Source organism: Camelus dromedarius, chromosome 36 (assembly GCF_036321535.1).
Source record: "Camelus dromedarius isolate mCamDro1 chromosome 36, mCamDro1.pat, whole genome shotgun sequence".
Classification (NCBI taxonomy): domain Eukaryota; kingdom Metazoa; phylum Chordata; class Mammalia; order Artiodactyla; family Camelidae; genus Camelus; species Camelus dromedarius.
In genome coordinates, this window is record NC_087471.1 from 10,074,255 (window position 1) to 10,096,480 (window position 22,226).

At 44.6% G+C, this 22,226-nt stretch overlaps 1 protein-coding gene across 4 annotated transcripts in view; it reads left to right on the plus strand.

The window, feature by feature from the left end:
• Nucleotides 1-22,226, plus strand: part of MSRA (methionine sulfoxide reductase A) — a 285,576-nt gene that overhangs the window by 104,705 nt on the left and 158,645 nt on the right. For all 4 annotated transcript variants that reach the window (XM_031442126.2, XM_031442129.2, XM_031442132.2 and 1 more), the window contains exon 2: nucleotides 21,026-21,094. In XM_031442126.2, the coding sequence (XP_031297986.2) occupies nucleotides 21,026-21,094 (69 nt within the window). The remainder of the gene's footprint in view (nucleotides 1-21,025; nucleotides 21,095-22,226) is intronic.

Consider the following 22,226-nt stretch of genomic DNA (forward strand, 5'->3'; position numbering starts at 1 on the left):
TCACCCAGCCCATGAAAGAAGAGAAGGTGAGAGTGAACCAAGGGGAAAACAGTAAATTATGTTGAATGAAACCTGAGAATAATAGTTTGCATGCATTTGCATAGGGCTGCAGGCCTAAGACTTGGTTTTTACCTGTTCTTTCCTTGTGCCTTCTGCTTTTGTAAGTATTCCCAGCATTTACCACAAAGTCCTCTGCCTGAAGGCTGAGGGCTGCTTTTCTCCTCAGCACAGCCCTGCTCCTCTCTCATCTCGGGAGGCTGGCCATGCCCTATGTGAATGGGAGTCCCCTCGTGGCCAGTTGGTGATTGAGGGAGACAGCTGGCTGCAGGGGCGGTTCATCAGTATGCATCATGACCGGGGCCTGCCAGTGATTAGAATTCATTCTAAATTACTCAGAGTCCCAGGAATCTCATTTAGTTCTCACTCAGCAGCTGGAACATGCTGCCAGCTGTGGAGTTAGGGTCCCCCTCAAAGACTTTACCCAAGTGTGGGGGCCAAACAGGTCAAATGATCTGATGATGAGTGGGTGAGGATAAAGCAGGGAAGCCTGTTTCTGCCTTAGAGCAGATGCTCCTCAGATGATGCCGTTAAGGGAGTCAGTCAGAGCTGCAGACCCAGTTTAACCCTCGGTGCCTCCGATGGGCCAAGGAACACTCCAGAGTGTCTTTGGGAGTTCTTGGAAAGAGGGTCTGGAACAGAGAAAGGAGAGGAGTAAACAAAGGGAGAGGGAAGAACTGTATGTGGTACCTTCTCCATCAAGATCTGGCCCCTGGTGGCCTCTTCTGTTTCAGCTGCTGTACACTTTTCAGCGAATCCTAGATGCTGGTCTGAGCTGACCCTTCACTCACTCCTCTGGACCTTGGATCCCTGCGTTCTCAGTCCTGGGTGTCATCCCTTCGACCCCCGACTTCCCCTCATGGAAACCCCCTCCTTTTTCAAGGCTCCTCCCTAACACGTGCACCGGGTGCTTCCACGTGGAGCATCCCCTCACATTCTGGATGTGATTTCCATTCATTTTTTTCGGATCAGGAAATTGAAGCTCAGAGGGGCTCTGTGACTTGCTCAAAGGCATAGTCCTGGTGGGGAGTGGGGTCCTCCAGCCACGGCTTTTCCACGTGTCCTGCACTTGTGTCTCCCTGGTGCATCCCTTCCTTGTGATGTGCCCTGTGCTGGCCCTGACACCGGGGTGAGGTGAGCCACGTTTGACTTCTGTGCTCCTGGCCCTTGTCCTGTATGTCTAGCTCTTCCCTAAAGAAGAGGAGAGACTGTGACCTCATGTCTGGTCCCCTTACGCTCTGCCTCTTAGAGCTTTGCTCTAGGGCAGGGCTTGGAAAGCTTTCCTATGAAGGTGCAGATGGGGATTATACTCGACGCTGCCGCTGCAGACTGCAAGCAGCCATAGACGAGAAATGAATGAGTGTGGCTGTGTGCCAAGGAAACTGGATTGAACGACACTCAATTTTTGAATTTCTTGTCATTTGCATGTGTCACAAATTTTTTTTCTTCTTCTAATTGTTTTTCGATCATTAAAAAAATCTGAAAAACTACTCTAGGCTCATGGGTCACCCCAAAAACATATAGCAGGCTGTGGCTGGTGGGCCTTCGTTTGCCAACTGCTGTTCTATATTTCGCTTTGTTCTACAAAATCATTTAGATTTTGGTAAAATTGTCACTGCATCGGTTCTCCCGGAAGGGCTGACAATGTACACCTTTCACTTCAGGTGAAAGGCTTTTTCACCTCCTGAAGGGATTTTGGGCAGCTGTGCCTGGGACGGCTGTCGGGTGGGCGAGGTGGTGCCGCGGGATGGCTGCTTCCGTGTGGAATAAGGTCAGTCCCGCTGGGCGCCTGTTGTCTCCTCAGTGAAAATGTTAGGTTTAAGTCCTGTATGTCATTTCTCTTTGAGCTCTGTAGAGAGAAAAAGGTCTTGCTTTGGTTTTTTGAAAATACCAGGCGTGGATGGTTTTGTGTGAGCTGTCATCAAGCCTTTGTGATTGTTGATCTTGTAAATTCGTGCTTTTCAGTGCTGGCAGAGGGATTGCTTTTGTTTCCGAACAATTTCATGAAGTGTTTCTTTCGATAGGAACTTGCATTGAATTTCAACTTTAGCTGTATTTTTCATCTCAACTGGATTTTCAAGACACGGGCAAGTGCCATTATGCTCTAGAGGAGTGCTTCGGAGCCTTTTTTAATGTGAGAGCTTCAGCAAAGGGTGTGGTCAGCTACTGGCTCTTTCCTTCTGGCCACCAAGACCCGCAGTTGGACTCCACCGTTGGCCTCCAGGTGACCTGCAGTGACCGTGCATTTGCTTGAAACTTGGTCATTGGTCTCTGGAGTGTCCTGAAGGGTTTGCTTTTTACTTAGCCTTGGGTGCAGAGTCAAAACTTCCATGAAATGTTATGCCTATTTGTGGAATTTGGAAAGAAGCATCAGAAAGGGAGAGGAGACTTGACGAGGAACTTGATTCTCACTGGTACCCAAGGTGTCTTCCACCTCCTCCCCCAAGTCCTGTGTTGTACATAAGGGGGCTTACTGGGAACACTGCACTGGGATATTGCATAGGTGCTTGACTTATGCATCCAGCCTCCAAAAAGGCCGTTCCACAGCTCAAAGGAATGTTTATTTAATACATTTCTGTACAAATTAAAGCCTAGTAGTCTGAGAAGTTTAAAAAAATAGGTAGATTACCCATTATAAAAAGAAGGCATAGCTTCTTCCTCTGTATTTCTTCCCCAAATTCTTTGATTATACTGTGTTACTAGCAACTAGCATTGCTTGCTGTTGGTATTTTTAAGTTAAGCATACAAGATCCTTCAAGTGTGTTAGACACACATCATATTACCGGTCAGCATGGAGCTTATACTCTGACCATTCCTCTCATCAGAGGTAATTCTATAGTCGTTCTTTTGTACTAAAGAAAGAGAACTATCAATTATTCAATCGTCTGAACTGCTTATACATGTAGACTGCAAACACACGGAATTTAACTTAAATGAACGGGTCAGCACTCTGGAACTTTGAAAATTACATTCTGGGAAGGGAAATCTTTTCAATTTCCTTCACAAGCTTTGAGTATTTCTAAGTTTGCTTTCCAGACAGTTAGGGTATATTGATATGTTTAAAGATGTTTTTAAAGACTTATTTTAAATAGTTTACTCACAAAAAGTTGCAAATATAGTCCAGAGTTCTAGTGTGCCTTTTGACTAGCTTCCCTCAATGATAACATCTTACATAATTGTAGTACATTGTCAAAGCCAGGAAATTGATGTTGGTATAATACTGTTAACTCAAATATAGACCTTATTCGGATTTCAGTAGTTACTGCATTAGGTTGTACAACATAAGGGTTTCTTATGTGTATATATTGCAAAATGATTGCAACAGTAAGTTTAGTTAACATCCATCTCTTCGCCTAGTTCCAAAATTTTTTTGTTGTGATGAGAACTTTTAAGATCTGTTCTTTTAGTAACTTGCAAGTATACACAATACAGTATTATAAACTGTAGTCACCATGCTGTACATTACATTCCCAGAAGTTACTTATCTTAGAACTGGAAGTTTGTATCTTTTGACCTTCACCCATTTCCCCAACCCTCTACCCTTCTCCACCTCAGGCAACCACCAATCCCTTTTCTGTTTCTACGAGTTTGGCTTTTTAGGTTCCACATATGAGATCATATAGTGTTTGTCTGACTTATTTCACTTTGCATAATGCCCTCAAGGTCCACCCATGTCACAGATGCCCAAGGTTTCCTTCTTTTTTTTATAGCTGAATAATATTCAATTATATGAACATACCAGCTCTTCTTGATCCATTTATCTCTTGATGGACACAGATTGTATCCATGTCTCAGCTATTGTAAATAATACTGCAGTGAACCTGTGGGTGCAGATATCTCTTCAAGGTACTGATTTCACTTCCTTTGGATCTATCTCTAGAAGCGGAATTTCTGGATCATTTGGTAATTCTATTTTTAGTTTTCTGAGGAACTTCTATACTACTTCTCATGGTGGCTATACCAATTTACATTCCCATCAACAAAATGCCCAAGGGTTCCCTTTCCTCCACATCCTTATCAACACTTGTTATCTCTGATCTTTTTGATGACAGTCATTCTAACAGGTGCAAAGTGCTATCTCATTCTGCTTTTGACTTGCATTTCTCTGATGATTAGTGATGCTGAATACCTTTTCATGTATCTGTTGGCCATCTGTATGTCTTCTTTGCAAAAATGTCTATTCAGGTCCTCTGCCCATTTTTTAATCTGATTTTTTTTTTTTTTTTTTGCTGTTGGGTCATATGAATTCTTTATATATTTTGGATATTAAACCCTTATCAGATATATGATTTACAAATATTCTCTCCCATTCAGGAGGTTGCCTTTTCATTTTGTTGATGGTTTCCTTTTCTGTGCGAAAGCTTTTCAGTTTGATGTAATTTTGCTTGTTTATTTTTCCTTTTGTTTGGTATTAAATTAAAAAAAAAAAAAAGATCACCAGACCAATGTTAAGTAGCTTCTTCTAGGAGTTTTATGGTTTTAGGTCTTAATAGTCAAATCTTAATCCATTCTGAGTTGATTTTTGTGCATGGTGAAAGAAAAGGGTCCTGTATCATTTTCTAGTATCATTTATTGCAGCTCCTATCCTTTACCTCCTATATATTCTTGGCTTCTTTGTTGTAAATTATTTGAACATGCATGTGTGGGTTTATTTCAGGGCTCTTTAGTCTGTTCTATTGACATATGTATCTGCTTTTAATGCCAGTTCCATACTGTTTTGATTATTATAGCTTTGTAATATAGTTTGAAATCAGGATGTGTTATGCCTCCAGCTTTGTTCTTCTTTCTCCAGATTGCTTTGGGTATTCGGGGTCTTCTGTGGTTCCATACAAGTTTTAGTATTGTTTATTCTATTTTGTGAAAATTGCCTTTGGAATTTTGATAGGGATTGCATTGAATCTGTAGATTGCCTTGGGCAGTACGGACATTTTAACAGTATTAAGTTTTTCACTCCATGAGCATGGAATATCTTTCCATTTATGTATGTCCTCTTTAGTTTTTTCCTCAATGTCTTATAGTCTTAAGTGTACAGATCTTGTTTTGACTACTTTAAGTCTTTTGATTTTCTGTATAAATTTTATAATCAACTTCAGTTTCTACAAAAGCTTCCTGAGGTTTTCACTGGCATTGTGTTGAGCTGTAGATTAATTTGGGGAGAACTGACATCTTAAAGGATTAGCAAGTCTTTCAATGTGCAAACATGGTATATGTCTCTATGAATTTAGATATTCTTGAATTTTCTTGGCAATATTGCATAGTACAGGTTTTATATGTATTTTGTTAAAAATCTCCCTAAGTACTTCATGTTATTTGTTGCTATTGTAAATAATACTGCTTTTCTCATTCTATTTATTTGTGGCAACTTTATAGTAATATGGTTTATTTTTGCATATTGTCCTAGTATCCTGTGATTTTGATAAACCTAATTATTAATACAGATAGCTTTTTGATAGATTCCTTAGGATTTTTTATTTACGCAATCATGTTGTATGCATATACAGACAGTTTTTCTTCTTTTTTTCCTTTTGGTATGCTAGCTGCAGTTTTCTTATGGACATTGTTCATCAATTTTTCTTCCTAGTTTACTGAGAATTTTTAAAAAACTTATGAATAGGTGCTTAATTGTGTAAAAATTTTTTTTAGCTTTTTTTCTTTTAGCATTTGTTGAGATGATCATAGTTTTTTTTCTTTTTTGGTCTGTTAGCATGTTAAATTGCATTGATTGCACTTTTTGATTGTTAAAACAACTTTGAATTCCTTGGATGAACCCCACTTGGCCATGATTATTATACTTTTAAAATATATTCCTGAGTTTAATATTTTTAAAAATATTTATTATTTTTGTGTTTACATTCATAAGGGAGATTTGTCTATAGTTTTCTGTATTTTTGGTTTTGACATCAGGGTAATACTGGAAATTAATAAAATCAGCTGCAAAAAGTTCCCTCCTTCTCTATTTTTGAAGGAATTTACATAGGATTGGTACTATCTCTTCCTTAAGTATATCTAGAATTTCCCAGTGAAACTATATGAGCCTGGAGTTTTCCATTTCAGATTTTTCCATTTCTTTTGTCAGTTGTGGTCTTTTGTGACTTTTGAGGTATGTTACTAATTTATTGCCTCTTGGCTCTGAATACATCATTCTGAATATGCTCTGGATTTTCTGTAGTATTTTTTCCTTCCGTGTGAGCATGGTGTTAAGCTTTCTAGTATAAGACACTGGGGAGACCTTGCAAGAGGAAGAGCTTCTCCTGCCACTTCCAGTGTGGGGACCCCCAGTGGAACCTGCCCCGGCCACCAGCCCAGAACTCTGTGACCTGACAGCCTTGGTCTGGTGATAACTTTTGTGCAGCCAGAGCTCTTGACAAGGAAACCAGAGCCCCTGTGCTGTCCCTGTTCTCTCCGAGTCCCTGCAGACACCCTAAGGCCGCCTGGGTGCCTGGATCCCTGCGTCCACTCACGCCGCTAGTTTCTGATCGCCTGTGTTCTGGAAGGTGGCCAGCGCTTGCCCAGCATCTCCAGGTCAGCTTGGGCCTGCATACCAGTGAACTTCCCTGCTCTCCAGTGGCTTAACTGCCTCTTCTCCAAGGAGGCTTGAATTCTTCCAAGACTGTCCTTCCTTCGGTACCCTCAGTCCTTGGGAGCATAGAAAGTTTCCTCAGTTTCGTTACTTTTTAATCATAGTTAATATTTGTGATGTTAGACTTACCCTGCTTGGCCTGCTGCGTGGTTTCCATCTCCTGACCAGACCCGGACTGCTACACAGGAATTTCTTGTAAGCACTTTTGTGATCTGTGGGCTTTGTCCTCATTTTCAAAAAGGGTAGGAGACAACTGGTATTTTTTTCTCCTACTTTCACTTAACCCCTCCTCCTCCCCATGTACTTTAATCTGAGATTTAACTAAAGTGAGGGGGGAAGCCCGAGAGTGTGGTGAGTGATGTCTCTGCGAGAACTGAAGTTTAGCGAACAATGATCCATGAATGTGGTTTCCTGCCTCACAGAAATGAGCAGCTGAAGCTTGGCCCTCCCAGTGTCTCATGGTGGTTATGAGATGCTTGGAATTTCTTAAGCTGTGATCAGCACAGGATATAACAGGCTCCTACTATTTTGCTGCTTAAAACAGAGGTACTGTGACCTTAAGTTGCTACAGATGATGTATCCAGGCTAATAACAAACCGAGTTTAATATCAGCAACAATTTTGATTTTTAGATTTGATTTTGATTCCAATAGGAAAGGGGAAAAACTGTTTCTTATCAGTACCACTATGGATAGAAATAATCCAGCCATCTTCTTACTGCCATCTAGTCGAAGCAAAAAGCCCTCCAACTCAACCAAACAACCAATGAACCAAACAAAACCCCATCAAAATACAGAAGATTTCCTCCATTGCAATTAAGGCCTTTGGCATGAATTTAAATTTAGTCTTCCTGGGAATTTTGGAAAAACATTTTTCTTCATTGTTTTTGTAAGCCCTATGTGGCAAGGATATAACTTCCCCAAACAAAACAGCAGGAAAAGCAACTAACAATACTCTGGATAATGCAAATGAATAAATATTGCCGGAATTATTGCAGAAGTGCTGGAAGCCTTACTCTGGTGTTTTAAGGCACTATTCCTAGACTTCAGTGGTTCAGGAATGCCTGTTTTAGCAATCCCAGCACACTAGGGAACACAGTTCGTGGGAAAAATAAATTACGTGGCGGTAGTCTCCGACTTAGAAATAGATCATGTTCCAGGGGTTGATTTGTAAATCAATTAGACTGGAAATACTTTTTTTCCTTTATAAAATATACACTAAATTCAATACAGCTTTCTAAAAGATGGTTTGATTTCCTTCCTTATTTCAGTGGTTGTCCTTTGCTAAAAATTACATTGTTTCTCCTTTATTAGAACATGCTAGTGTATTAGTTATCTACTGCTATATAATCAATTATCCCCAAATTTAGCAACTTAAAAGAACAATCATTTATTATCTCACTGTTTTTTTTAGGGGGGGAGATGTCAGAAATCTGGGTGTGGCCTAGTTGGGTGGCCCCGGATCTGGGTCTCTCCAGGCTGGAATCAAGATATCAGCTGTGCTGCATCTTCCAGAGGCTCAACCTGGGGAGGATCTGCGCTCCAGCTCGCTGAGACCTGCCAGCAAATGAGCTTGAGAGCAGTGCACTCCCAGTCGTGTCTTCAGATGGACTGCAGCCCAGCCAGCACCTTGATTCCAGCCCTTGGGAGAACCCTGAGCCAGAACGACCCAGCTTCACATTCTCATCTGCAGTGAGACCACTGAATTTGAAAATGTTCTTTGAATGAACGGTGGTTATTATGCAACAAGAGATTGCCTCCTCTTTGCAGGAAGAAATCTTTCTACAGTGATGAATAAAGTGGAGATTTCCTTCTGTGGTCACGTTAGCAGCTGGGCAAGTTGGGAAAGCAGGGAAATGTTTTCTTTTCTCCAGTTGTAGCTGGCAACCAGCTTGGCCAGCGTGAAAGGCTGCGTTCTTGGTATCGTAGGGCAGAACTGAGAGTAGATTTTCACATTGAGATGGTACCTTACAGACGGTGGTTGGAATCCTAGAAGGAGTTATGTTTGAGACTCATTTTAGGTTGAGTAGGCCCTCGCGGGCTAGCACACCACCATTTATAACAGCGTGTTCATGAGAAAATGGATTCTGTATCCCCGTCGTCCATTTCTTAAGCGTGCTTTTGAAATGTGACTCATTGTAAAGTTGGGAACTCGCCTAGATTTCATTAGCTCCTCTCCAGCTACCTTTCCCACAATAGTTTACATTTGGAGCTATCAGCCATTTGGGAAGATGCAGTGACAGAAAATAGAGATTACTATAATTTACTCTTAGCACTAAAAGCCTGGCAGACCTATCGAGGCATACTTTTACTCAAAAATCAGATTTTCTGCAGGGCCTGCACTGAAGTCGCTTTACAGTTGAGTTATACCAGGTCACAGCCATCTCCTTGTGTACAGTTCTAGGGTCTTAATCAGGCACCTCCAGAATCATTCAATCAGATTTAGTGCCTGAGAAGATACTAAACTGAGAAGTATTCTTGGCCTGCCTCGCACCCCGCAGCCCACATCTCTGCGGAAGCCGACGGCCTACCAGCTGGGAAAGACCACTCTTCAGGCCTGGGGTGGGATCAGGGGACGGCTGCTGGCATTGGTGTCCCACATGCTTTCTGTTTTCAGACATAGCTCTCATTTTATTCAGCAGTGGAGTCCTCCAGGAGTCAGCCCATCACTTGAACCCCTGGGGATCGGCTTGAGCACATATTCAAGGAAGATGACCCAGTAGGCCTTGCTCTGCCACCTCTGACCTCTGGCCCTTCTTTAAGTCAGGTGACCGCAAGCATGTTTGAAGAGCCACCTCCGTCTGCACTTAAGTTCCCCAAGTTAGGATGTTCGGTTTCATGTCATTCTTTCATGGTAGACAAGTACCACAGCATCGTAAAATGCCTTTCACATGACAGTGACACGTGACAAATGCCTGAGTCACTGTCAGAACTGGAGTTGAAGGCTTTGTCGATCCCGTTTCTTCATATGCACATGCACTGGGTCACCCGCTGTCCCTTGATTGGCGTTGTGTGACCAAGTCTGCTGTCTAGAACGCAGGTCCTTGGGGGAACGTCTTTAAGGTGGACGATCTGCCTGTGCTTTTGCTCTAGGAAGAGCTGGATCTTAAAAAATTTCGCCGGGTTTTTGGAAGTCAGTGGAAGGCTTCACAGTAAAAACTTGGTTTACCTTCTTTTTTGAGGGAAATACAGAATGTTTTAGCCGTTTTTAAAATTATGAATGATGAGCATAAGTTCTATTCATTAAACCTAAAATAGATTTTAAAGTACCCTTATCTTCTGTGGAGAAAAATTTCACAAGGGAAAGAGAAACAGAGAAGATGAGAGATGGGAGGGACAGAGAAATAATTAAAATATGTACCAAATTCCAGAAAGGCACAGTACTGCTGATGTACCGGTCTCCCTCCCTCCTTCTCTCTTCTTTCCTCTGAAATAAAGAAAAGGTAAACTCATAAACATCTTTTATTTTGTTTTTAGGTAAATGATGTTTTGATTCCATCTAAAATTTGTAACAGTTGGTTCTCTTAAAATCCTTCCCCTTTTGAAAGGAAGAACAGTTAACGTATTGTTTTGGAGAACGCAGGTCACCGTCAGAGAGGGAATGGAGTGATACCTCTATCACGAGGCCTTTTAGGTTGCTAGAAACTGCTCAGAATTGTAAAGCCTGGTAGATGTTCCGCTGCCGTGAGATACGGGCGGAGTCATCTTTGGCGTTTATCCAGGACCTGAGTGAAATGTAAGCATCCAGCTGATCCGAGCTCAGGGGCTGTTTGGCTACCAGCCAAACCCGCATCTCAATGTGGCCTTCAGCCCTGGGAAGAGGCTCTCGGGCTGCAGGGGTAATCAGAGGGCAGCAAAGACTGGGGCCATTTAAAATATTTTTTATTTCTATTTTCGAGAAAGTAATGCATCACACGGTTAAAATTCAAAAGGTAAAAACAGAATATTAAAAAAAATGACTAGTAGCATGTTATACACGTTATCTTGCCTGTTGAATTTTTTCCCCAATTAACAGTGCATCTTGTAGATAGTTCCATGTCTTCACCTATAGACTTACTTCATTCTTGATAACGAGTGCATATTATTCCACATTATAGACTATTTTATGCAGAAGGTTGGTGCCAGTCTCTTTACAAACAATCCTGAAATGACTGTCTTTGTACACGAGCAAGGTGTATTGTAGGAGCTGCTCTGAGATGAATCTTGCTGATGGTCAATGTTCTTGTTCCATCCTCTTGTTTTATTCCCCTTGGAACCTTCTGTCTCTTTCTCCTTACCTCCCACCACAGTAATAATTAAATAAGTTGAATGCGTAATGAATGGAAGCCAAGTTGACGACTCTGTTCATATCCACGACTGCTCCTCTTTCTTTCTAATCAAAGCCCCAGATTTAGCTGTACCGCCGTCATTTCTAATGTCAAAAGATAATTGAGACAAGTTTCCTCTAAGGTTTGTAACAACATATTCCATTTCGATTAGGAGCTTCCACTTGGAAATAAAAGTCATAATTTGTTTTCATGAAAGAACGGCCAGAAGAAAGCAAGGAGGTCTGACCTCATGTCGGCACAGGCCCACGTGGTGTGCTGGGCGGACGCAGGGGGGACACTGGTGGCCGGGGAGAGGCTGGCGTTGGTCTGGAACAGATTGCAAGGGGAGGGCTGACACGTCAGGCCCAGCTGAGCAGAAGCCCGGTCATTTATCACTGTCAGAGGGGTGGGGTGGGGCGGGGGAGTTACTGGACCATCCCTGCCCATCCAGGGCTGACGGCAGACAGTGCCTCACGCAGCTTCTAGGTGGATGCTGTGCCTTGGAGGGGCAGTGCACTTCCTACTGGAGGCCCCGACATGGTCACAAGGGAGGAGAGAGCGGACCTCTGCTTGCTAGTGCCCTTTACTAGAGCCGGGCGCTGCCTCCTCTCGGAGGATGGAGAGAACCGTGTGTCAGAGCCCATGTTAGGGGCATACACGTGGGCGCCACAGTGGGGTTAGAACTCTGATGGTGAGGTGAGAAGCTCCCTCTGTGGGGTTCATGCCTCGGTTACATTCACAGGACTTGGGCCCTGCAGGACACTGATTGTTTTCATGTGGGGAACTGACCCGGACAAATGCTGTGGTTGGTAACTTTGCTTCATCTACATGGAAGGGACCAAAGCAACGCAAGTCAGGGACACCAGAGTCCCTCCCAAGTCTTCGAAGGGCAATGGTTTTTTAAACAATACTAAAAAGGATGATTTCTCTGTGGACCTTTATAGGTCTGTTTAACATTCATTTTCAGAATCTAAAATAGGTTTTAGGATCAACAGGAAATGTCCCTTAGAAATCATTTTGGTTTACAGCCATATCTTTTAACACAACTGTTTTCAGCACTGGTGTTCACAAGGATGTCCCATTCATCTAGCTGACATACAGATTTTAATCCTTAAAATAACTTTATTTTAAATGGAATTTCTCATCTCAAGATTACCTAATTTTGCTAGTCATTAGGAATTACATGTGTTGGGGAGGGGCATGGGGAGATTTCATAAAAATCAGGTGGAAATTTTCCATCAGTTAATATTCTGTGCTTATCACAGACACCTGCGTTAGCCACGGTGCTTAAACGTGGTGATTAATAACAGTCGTACACAAGTGAAAATGGAATTCTTCTAACAGTGAAGTGAGTGCTTTTACTGGGGTGCATTGTATGAACTCTTGCTGGTCTGATCACCGTGGGGCAAAGGATGTGTTAAGACCCATAGGCGTGACATGGAAGCCCTGCGTGGAGGACCTGGTCAGCGGCCCAAGGAAGTGGGCGGGGGTCGTTGCTGGTTAGTGATGAAGGATGAAGAGGAGGCAGGTGCTGTCTTACTCTGTATCACCGACAGGAAGCCCGGTGCCTGGCACGTAACTGGTGTTCAGTCATTGTTTCCAGAACTGTGACGCTATTTGAACAGAATGTGGATTCCTGGGCCTGACTCACTGGGGCAGCTGTGCCCCCCAGGTCCCTCTCTCAGCCTTACCTCCCCCTCCCCTACAGCCTACCTAGGAGTTCACAAGCATCGCGGGGACAATGGCTCTCATCAGAGAGGACTTTGGAGGCCAGCGAGGCAGCTGGTTTGAGCGAGCCTGAAAGTCCCTGAACAGCTCCCGCGCGCATCACCCGGAGGGCAGTGTCTTAAGGAGCAAGTGCGAGTTCAGGGCACTCAGGAGCCCGGGAAGAAGAGGGTCCTTGTGTGATCACGCGGGAAACGGTCTGCTCTTTGGTTATTTTCATCTAAGAGAGTTTTTATGGTTTCCCTTGCTCTTTCTACTCCTCAAAGGAGACAGAGGGATGCGACCCCAAGGAAAACGTTTAGATTTTTACAGCTGAAGAACATACCTGACAGGGTCTGGATTTCGTCTTTGTCCTTGCTCTTCTCCACTTAACTCTGTATTATCACTGTTTCCTGATGCCATGAAAAAAAACCTGTTTATGGTCATGCTTTTAAAATTACTGTGTAATATTCCATCTGATGACAGTGTCCCAATTTACTTCATTAGCTCTCTTTTGTTGGGCCATTTAGGCTTTTTATAGTTTTTCACTATTATAAACAATAATGCTACAAACATCTTTGGAAACCTTTGCCTCAGTTCTGACTGTCTCCTAAGGTAGAGCCCAGTACTTGGAATTACTGGGTCAAGAACTTCAACGCTTTTGACATGCTTGATGCATCCTGCCAGGCTGCTTTCCAAACAGATGGCAGTCCTCCCACCGCCACGAAAGTGTGTGAGAAAGCCCATCTCTCTGCACCCTCATGGGTGCTCAGCATTGGCTTTGTAAGTTTTGCCATTTTCGTGAATTAAAAATAGGATCTCATTGTGTGGTTGAGCATCTATTTGTGTATTTACTTGTTATTTATACAATTAATTTTTAAAAATGTGTCATGTGTCCTCCTGTCATTCTCCACTTTCTCTCTGGCAGTGGAGCCACCGCCTTGGGGAGCGAGCAGAAATCATTCTGATGCTGGTTTCTGGGGCACTTTTGTTGTGGGCATCCCCACGGCCACTTGCCTTTGCTCTCCTGGGCCGTCGTGTAGCCCCAGGGGACACAGGGCACAGCAGGCTCATTCTGGGCTAGTGTTTCTTAGGGACAGAAGAGGGCTCCTGCCTCGGGGCTTGTGCACTTGGCATCTCGGTTCTCGGTTTACTCTCTCTCATGGTCTTGTGCCCTGAGCAGACCTCGGAGAGCACAGCAGGTGTGTCTTGAAAAGTCAGACTGCCCTCTGCTTACATAATGCTTTATTTTTAAAACATGCTCTTATCCTCAGCTGACTCTTCTGGCCAGAATCTTCCCTTAGGATTTCTCCCAGTAACTTCGTTGATGAAGTGGACGTCCCTGAGTGTAGGGTCTATGAAGTTTATCTTTCTTTTCACAGCAGCCAGTCCCTGGCACATACTCAACACGTAACTGCTGGTGGACACGAGCCAAAGACCCCACCCTGGGCCTTAGCTGGTGCCTCTCCAAGACGTGTTCTCCTGTAGACTGGGCTTGGGCCCGGCCCTGGCCTGCCCCGTCCTGCCCCGTCCTGCCCCGTCCTGCCCCGTCCCCGGGCTGTTCAGGCTCTGCTGCAGAGGGGCGTGGGGAGGCGCGGGGCTGCCTGGGCCCAGGCATCAGCCCCTCCACTGGCCAAGAGATGGTCTGCAGTTTGCTGCACCCAGAGCAAAGGGGGGGGGGTGGTGGTTAGCTGGAGGAAGGACAGCGGCCAGAGCATAAGGATGAAATCCTGAGTGATGGATGAATTTTGTTTTAGTGCTACAATTGTAAATGTTCTCATCTGATTATCCTGCCTTTTCCATAATGTATCTTTTGTTTTTAGGGCAGTCCCCACTTAGGTACACGGTCATTGGTCACTGTGTGAGGAATGCGGAGGGCTGGCCCTCCTCTTGCCCTGGAGCGTTGAGGGACAGGCTCACCTCTGGGGGCCCAAGCAGCTGGGGACCTTCGTCTCATTCCCACTACTGCCTTCCTGGGGATGCCTCTCCAGCCTCTCCTGGCCACAAATGGCGTCTGCCTCTAGTCGGGCACTCACCAGTCAGTAAGAAGGACTCGATGTTCCTCAGACACAGGGTTGGTGGAGAGTGGAGGTTGGCCCTTAGGCTGAGCAGTGCCCTCCTGGTAACCTGCCCACCACCATGTGATTCCCCTCTCCCCCCGCCCCTCACATACAGAGCACACTCTAGGTTGACATTCACCTTGAGACACCAGAGCCAAGAGTTACAGGAGCTGTAAGGGACAAAACCAATATAAAACCACAGTGCCTCTGGGCAGAGGGGACTAGAAGCATCATTACCCATCCTCTCCCAGTGCACCTGTCTCATCTTTGAGTAACTGAGCAGCAGGTACAGCCTCACGACCCCTGCTCTGCTTTCTCTATAAATCAACACTCACGGTCATCAAATCATCCTTAAAGCACTACGGCAGGCACTTTGGCAGGACCAGGGCCCAGAGGGCTTAGTCAGTGTGATCAGAGGCCCCCCTGCTGGGAACAGGAGACGCTGGTCTAAGGCTGGAGCTTGGGGGTCAAATAGGAGGAGCCCTACTTAGGTCCAATCTGACTTGTATCTTGAGACACCAGGAACTTGTGACCTGAAGAAAGAGCCACAAGGAAATAGACAATGGGAGGGACTGTAAGACCATGTTTTGTTTTGGGGCTTGACAGATTTTTTGTTACGTTATTAGTGAAATAAACGTACTCTCACTGCAACCCCAAACTGAACCTAATCACCTCAGTACACTTCTTAGTGGCCTGAATGATTGCCAGTAACCCATGACAGGTAAGGGCTGGGTTTTTGTGAGAGGGGCTTGCGCTGCTAGTTGACCTGCAGCTCTGAGAGTTTAGTCTGATTTGTGGTTGTTCCAGTCCTGGGATGATTCTAGGGCCAGCGGTGGACCAGGACTCACAGGACAGCAGAAACAGTTCTTGGAATCTCCAATTAGGTAGTGTCGCCATGGTCATCCAGACTGGAGGAGATTGGTCCTATCAGAGAATCCTGAGGATCTGGGGGCCCACCTGCCAGTCCCCACTTCCCTGCCGTTTACCTATATGTCCACTGCCACCTCCCTTCACCCAGAGGATCTGAGTTTTAGCTATCTCAACTTGGGCACAGGACCTGGTGTTAATCACCGGTTGGTTTATGTCTACATTTGAATTACTGCTGGTACTTTATTGTGTTTTTCTCAATGAAGAAAATAGCCATGAAGTCAAGTGCATTAGACATTCACAAAACAAAGGACAATGGCAGTATCGTCTTCTAAAGCTTTTGAATGTGTCCGCCAAATCCCCTTCAAAATCTCTCTAAAAGTTGACTTTGACCCACTCTTGCTCTAATTAACCTTGCTGTTCCTCAAGCACTGGGCTTTCAAGATAAATGAAAATCTGTTCCTCATCCTCACATGCCCTTGACTGGGGACACATCACAGCCATCAGCAGAGGTTGTCCTCCTGGAGCGTGGGGCTTTGGAACGTGCCCCCACGGAGCCCAGCCAGCCAGATCACAGGCATCCACCCTGCTGTGGCCGGGCAACAGACGTCCCTGTCACAGACCCCCTCCTGTCTCCGTTTCGTGCTCTGCTGGTTATCAATAGTTAGAGCCCAATCAATGAGGGACTTTTCTGTTTAGTCAGTTTGATTGTTTTTGTGCCACAATGAAATGTGCCACCAATTCTGGAAAAAAAATATATGTAAATGCTAATTGGGTTCCAGGTTAACTTTCCCTCCCCCCAGTCTTTGACTTCTGTAATATGTTTAAAGAGTCTGGTTCTTTGGCCCCCAAATACTTGTCTCAACAGAGTTTCAACAGAAAATGCCCTTAGAAGCTCAGCCTTGGTTTGCAGGACTAGAGCGGCCATTGCTTGGTTTTTAACAACCCTCCATTCTCTTCTCGTGGGGTAAACAGTAGCACTCAGGTTTCCCTCCATTCTTTTATCCCTAAAGCTGTATAGCATTTTGGAGATTTTCAAAGGGTAGTTTTTTTTTAATTGCAATGTATCATGTAGAAATGAGAAGGAAAATGGCTTCTTTCTTTGTACCATCTTTTTGTTTTATTCACTTAGGCCAAGGATGGCCAAACAATTTCATCCCACATGCCACCTCTTAGAAGTAAGAGACTCTGGGGTGTGCTAAGTTGAGACAAGGTTTTGTGATCACATCTGTGCTGTGGTTGATTAGTGATGTCTGCCATGGGCACGGACAAGGAGGAGAGCTGAATATATGCCCTGTATTTGCCACTCTTGACTCAGATCTGGTGAAAAACCAAATTCACACGTAGATGGTGTGAACACTAGCCTAACAGTTAAGCAGTGTTTACTCTGCACTGGGCACTGTTCTAAGTGCTTTACATATATTAACTCCTTTGATTCTCAAAGCAACCCACAAGGTGGGCACAAATGAGGACACTTACAATGAGGAAATTCCTGCAGATGAGGAAACTGAGGCACAGCGAGCCAAGGTCACCCAGCGGGGAGGAGGGAGAGCTGAGCTTCAGTCGGGCAGTTCTGTTCCAGAGCCCCGTGTCCTCAGCCCGGATCCTGCGCCTCTCTCAATGGCTCGTGCCGTGTCCGCACTGTCCAGGGACTCATGTCATGCTCAGCTGTGGTTCAAAATGCAAAATTATGTTTCCAGACCTTGTTATCTTTGAGCCTTGGGCTCTGGAATAGAAGATAAGACGGAGTCCAGGGGAACCTGAGCAGCGAGGAGGGAATTGCGTGTGGAAGTCCTCCTCCCTCTCCAGGTAGCATTTCTAGTCTGTCCACCCCTGCCACACCTTCGCCTGCTCAGACCAGAGGAGGTGGATGGGAAGGGAAGAGGGTGGAGTGTAAGGACTGGAACAGGGAGATCCTTGGTCTCTAAGCCACCTGGCTAGGGAGACTCTTTCTGAGTGGCCACTTTCAATGAGCATTTGTATATAAGGGACACATGTTCATATAAAGAGAGATACATGTTCATGATAAATTAGGAGTTTGGGATTAACCAATACACCCTGCTATATATAAAATAGATAAATAACAAGGACCTACTGTATAGCAGGGGGAGCTGTACTCAGTATCTCGTAATGTCCTCTAGTGGGAAAGAATCTGAAAAAGATTATATATATATATATATATGTACAACCGTATCACTTTGCTGTACATGTGAAGCTAACGCAACATTGTAAATCAACTATACTTCAATAAAAAAAAGAATGTTCGATGTCAACAACAAAAAAGGAGACAGGGCTGTTGAGTGTATCAAATAATGTATCTTTCATGATACGTTATTACCTCTGTGGTTCCCCGCTCTTCCAGCTGAGCTATCGAAGGGTGCATATCTTTCATGATACATTATAAAGAGATTTTTTTTAGTAGTTCGTTTCCTTCATTAATTTAACAATGTACTGAACACCTCTGCTGGGCCCCACGCTCTGCTAGAACTGTGGAAGTGGTGAACTGAAAGGGGTATGAGCTCTGCCTTCCCTGGGCTTGTAGGCTACTCGTTGAAATAATGACCAAGTGTAAGGTGAAGGTCTGACTGTAGCAGAGGGAACCGGGGACCGAGGTGGCCAGACCACATGGGTTTTTGAAGGCTTCAGGGAAGCGTTCTGACTTTAGGCGAAGAGTAGTGGGAAGCCAGGAGAAGTAGGGGTGAGGGTGGGGGACTTTGTTTTATATAATCAGAGTTAGAAGATCATGGTGGCTACACTGGGAAGGATGAGTTGGAGAGGGGAGGCGGAAGAGCTAGGTGTACTGGTAGGATGGAGTCCAGGCACAGAGTCCTCAGGAGTTGAGACTACGGTGGTTTGGGTGGTGCAGGGAAGAAGTGGAAGGATTCTAAAGATGTCCAGAAGGCAGAATTAGCTGGATTTGGTGGTAGATGAGATGGGAGTAGTGAAGGAGAGAGAATGGACCAGGATGCCTAGAAAGTGGGAGGATGGCTGTCCTCTTCCCAGAGGGAGGGCTGCCGGAAGAGGGTCAGGCTGGGTGTAGAAGGGCGCCTGTGTTGGAGGTGCTTTTGAGCTGTCCCAGAGGAGCTGCCAGATAGACCACAGTCCTTATTATAATTGTGTAGTATTTCAACCAGCTACACATGAGCCTCAATGGACTGTCCAGGGAAACTTAGGGCAGCAGAAAAAATTTGTAGAAATCTATAATTTTGTTGGCTTTTAAAACTCCAGACAAAAAACAAACATCTTTTCATCTAGGAAATAAGAATCTAACGATGACAAAGAAAATTGATAGAAATATCTTGCACAATCTCCCTAGGTATTTTTGTTTTTGCAATGTTTCTCTGCCAGTCTTTTCCCATAAGCATTCGCATTTTAGTTAGCTGTCATTAGAGCCTACATCCAGCGTATAAGAGGATTGTTTTCTCTTACTGTTATCCCAAACATTCTCCACATTTCTATATAGCTCTCAAATTCTATATTTAAACTGTTGCATAATTGTCCATGCTTTTGATGAATCATGAACTACAATGTTCTAGGCTACTTCTCTGTTTTTGGACATTTAGTTGATTTAAAGATTTCATCATTACAAGTAACACTTTAATAAATATTGTGAGACCTACCACCTTTTCTGTCCTCTTGCATTTTTCCTTAGGTGAAATTCTTCTGAGTGTGATCAGTGGGTTAGAGCTTGGATGGGGCTACCACTCTTGCTATGTGTAAAGGCAAACATTTTAAGACCTCTGACAGGGGCTCTGGGGTCCTAACCATAGAACAGAGCTGCGACCTCCATGTGGAGCCTTTGGATTCGGTAACCAATGTTCCTAACCATATGTGAGCGTGCGACAAGTTCCCTCGGCCACCTGTGCCCTTCCCCCTTGCATCTGGTGGTTGTATCGGTTGGTGCCTGGAGACACGGTACTGCTTGTTCTCTGCTTCAGCCAGGCTCCTCCCCTCCTCCCAGGCTTTTTGTTCTTCAGCTGGTGCCACAATTACTTAAGAACCAATGGAAGCTCCTGAACCGACGGTCTCCCGAAGGGCTTGTCTAACCTTGACTGAGCCTCACGAGCCTTCAAGTTCTAAAAGACTTGCAGTGTGCTGCCTAGCATTCCCATGGGTTTGGATGAGGGTCTCGAGACCCTCTGTGACCTGATCCCTGCCTTCTAGTCCATCCTTAAGCGTCATTGCTTCTCAGCATGGTGCCTCCACTGCACCCAGACTAGACTCTGCTCTGGCCGGGATGACGCCCTGGTTGCATCTACTCAGAGAGCCAGGCTCTCACTCAAGTTGCTCCCTCACCCTCTGCCTTTCCAAACTCAACCCCTCCTTTGAGACTCTACGTGAGCTGAAGTTCCTCCAGGTCACTGGCTCTGCCTTCCAGCTGTTGTACCTCCACTGCAAACCCCAACGGTGCCTTTGGTCTCCACGCCGGGACTTAGCACACAATTGTAAGCTTTCTGGAAAATTCACTTTTGAAATTCTTACCTCTTGGAGATGATCGTACACTCCTCGAAGGCGAGAACCATATCAGTCTTCCCCTCCGGACCTCTCAGAGCCTCGCTTTGGTACTGAACCCAGTGTCTGAGCTTGAGAAGTCAAATGAGACCCATTAAATCAAAATATATGTGTTCCATGATGCAATGTCGAAGTGTTTCAGCCATGCTTCACTTAACGTATTTGCAGCATAAATGCCCATGTTAAGAACTTGCTGAGGGTAATACTAAAATACTCTGAGATGGACCAAACTCAGGTCTTCTCTCTCTGGTTGCATTTTCGGGGGGTTATGAGAATAAGGTAATGCTGGAAACCCATGAGCTGGTCACGTTTTATTTCTAAGTCCTTGATATGCACTCGGATGGGAAGGGTGATCAGTGGAAGGGACAAGGGTGGACGAAGAGTAGTAAGAACCACTGGAATATCTGTCTGGTTCTTAAGAAAGCAAGTGTCTTTGGCCCCTGGAACAGTGCTTGACTGTCATGAAATGATGTCTTCTGCTCTTCTGGTTCTTAAAAAATTGGTCCCCAGTGTTACCCTGCTGTCTTCACAGCTCACTTTACTTCCGATGGTCAGGAGCCTTCAGCAGAAGCCACCCAGTTCACCCTGGAACCCTGAGCTCCCCTAGTTCTCCAGGACACAGCCTGGCACTAGGGGGGACCCTCTGGCTGGGAGTCAGGAGCTCCCAGGCGGAGCCGGCCCTGCCCGCCCCAGCTGCCCGGCTCCGCGCACTCTCGCTTGTGAAATGACGCGCCTGGGCCCGACCATCTCTAGGCTCTTTTGTAACTGGGATCCTTAAAAACAAAATAATTGAAACTTTCTTAAGAGGGTGAGCTTTGGTGCCACTGCGAACTAAAAATAAGAAATAGACTATCTGACACATTTAATGACACGTGTTGGTATGTGTGTAGAACTTTACACTTAACATGCATGTCTTTCTCTCTCTCTTTTTTTTTTCTAGCCAAACATCATGTCAATGGCAACAGAACAGTTGAACCTTTCCCAGAGGGAACACAGATGGCTGTATTTGGTAAGATATCAACTCTGAAAGAAAACCCAAATTGTGTGCAAAGACAAGTGCCAAATTTCTGAGTTTTAGCAAGTGTCCGCAGGGCTTCAGAATCTGGGCGCTTCTAGATATTTACAAGTCGTTGCAGCCAAAAAAAAAAACTCTCAAGTTCTTAGGATTTCTGGGATCGGAAAAGCTTATGCTATAGAATTTAGTATGCTTTCCTTTCTCACTTTGCAAATCAAATTTCAAACTGTGTATTTGCTATTTCTTACGTCCACACTGTGAAATAACCTGATAATTTAGCGTTTGACTTTTTCTTTCTAGGAGGGTTTTTCCCCCCATATATAAAAAACATATATATATAAATATTTTTTCCGTATATATAAATATTAAAGCTGGAATTCAAGTAGTTTTGAGTTGTTATTCTGCACAAATCAATCTAATTGAATGGTCTCTTTCTCTTCCGTTACGAATTAAGCATATTCCACAAGAGAAAACATCAGCTAAAATGTTTTTAATCCCCGAGTGTATCCTTACCACTTACGGCTATGTGGCTGAGCAGAACTTCTCTGCTAAATTCCAAACCTTTTGGTGAAGAGATCTTTTGTAATTCGTGGGTTCCTTACCTTCATATCTGACATCACCTGACATTCCTTCAGCATGTCTCTGCATCTGGAACTCTCCTTGCCCGCTTTCTTCCCTCCCTCTCTCTCTCCCCTTCCTCTCCTCCATCCCTTTTCTTCCTTACAGCCCCCTCTGCTCCCCACCACCTCCACTTCCCTCCACTTCTCTCCAGCAGTGCCCAGAGACCCTTATCACCCTTTCAGAGATTTCCACCTCTGTCCTCTGGATTTTCAACTTTTTATTTCTTCTGATTTCTCCCCCTTTGCTTTTTAGACAGATTCTATGATCTCTTTTGTCCTAAAACCCTGAACTCCCCTGACTTCGTGTCCTGCTCCAGCTTCCATCTTCTCCTGGTCCTGATGGAAGTCTCCTGCAAGGGCCTCTGATACCAATCTGCTGTAAGCACTGAAGTATCTTTAAGCCAGAAATCAGCCTCCTGACAACACTGTCTCTAAATTAGCATATTCAGGGTAAAATGTTTACGTAACCCCAGAGTTAGTCATCCCTGATGATTAACAGTTGGAGA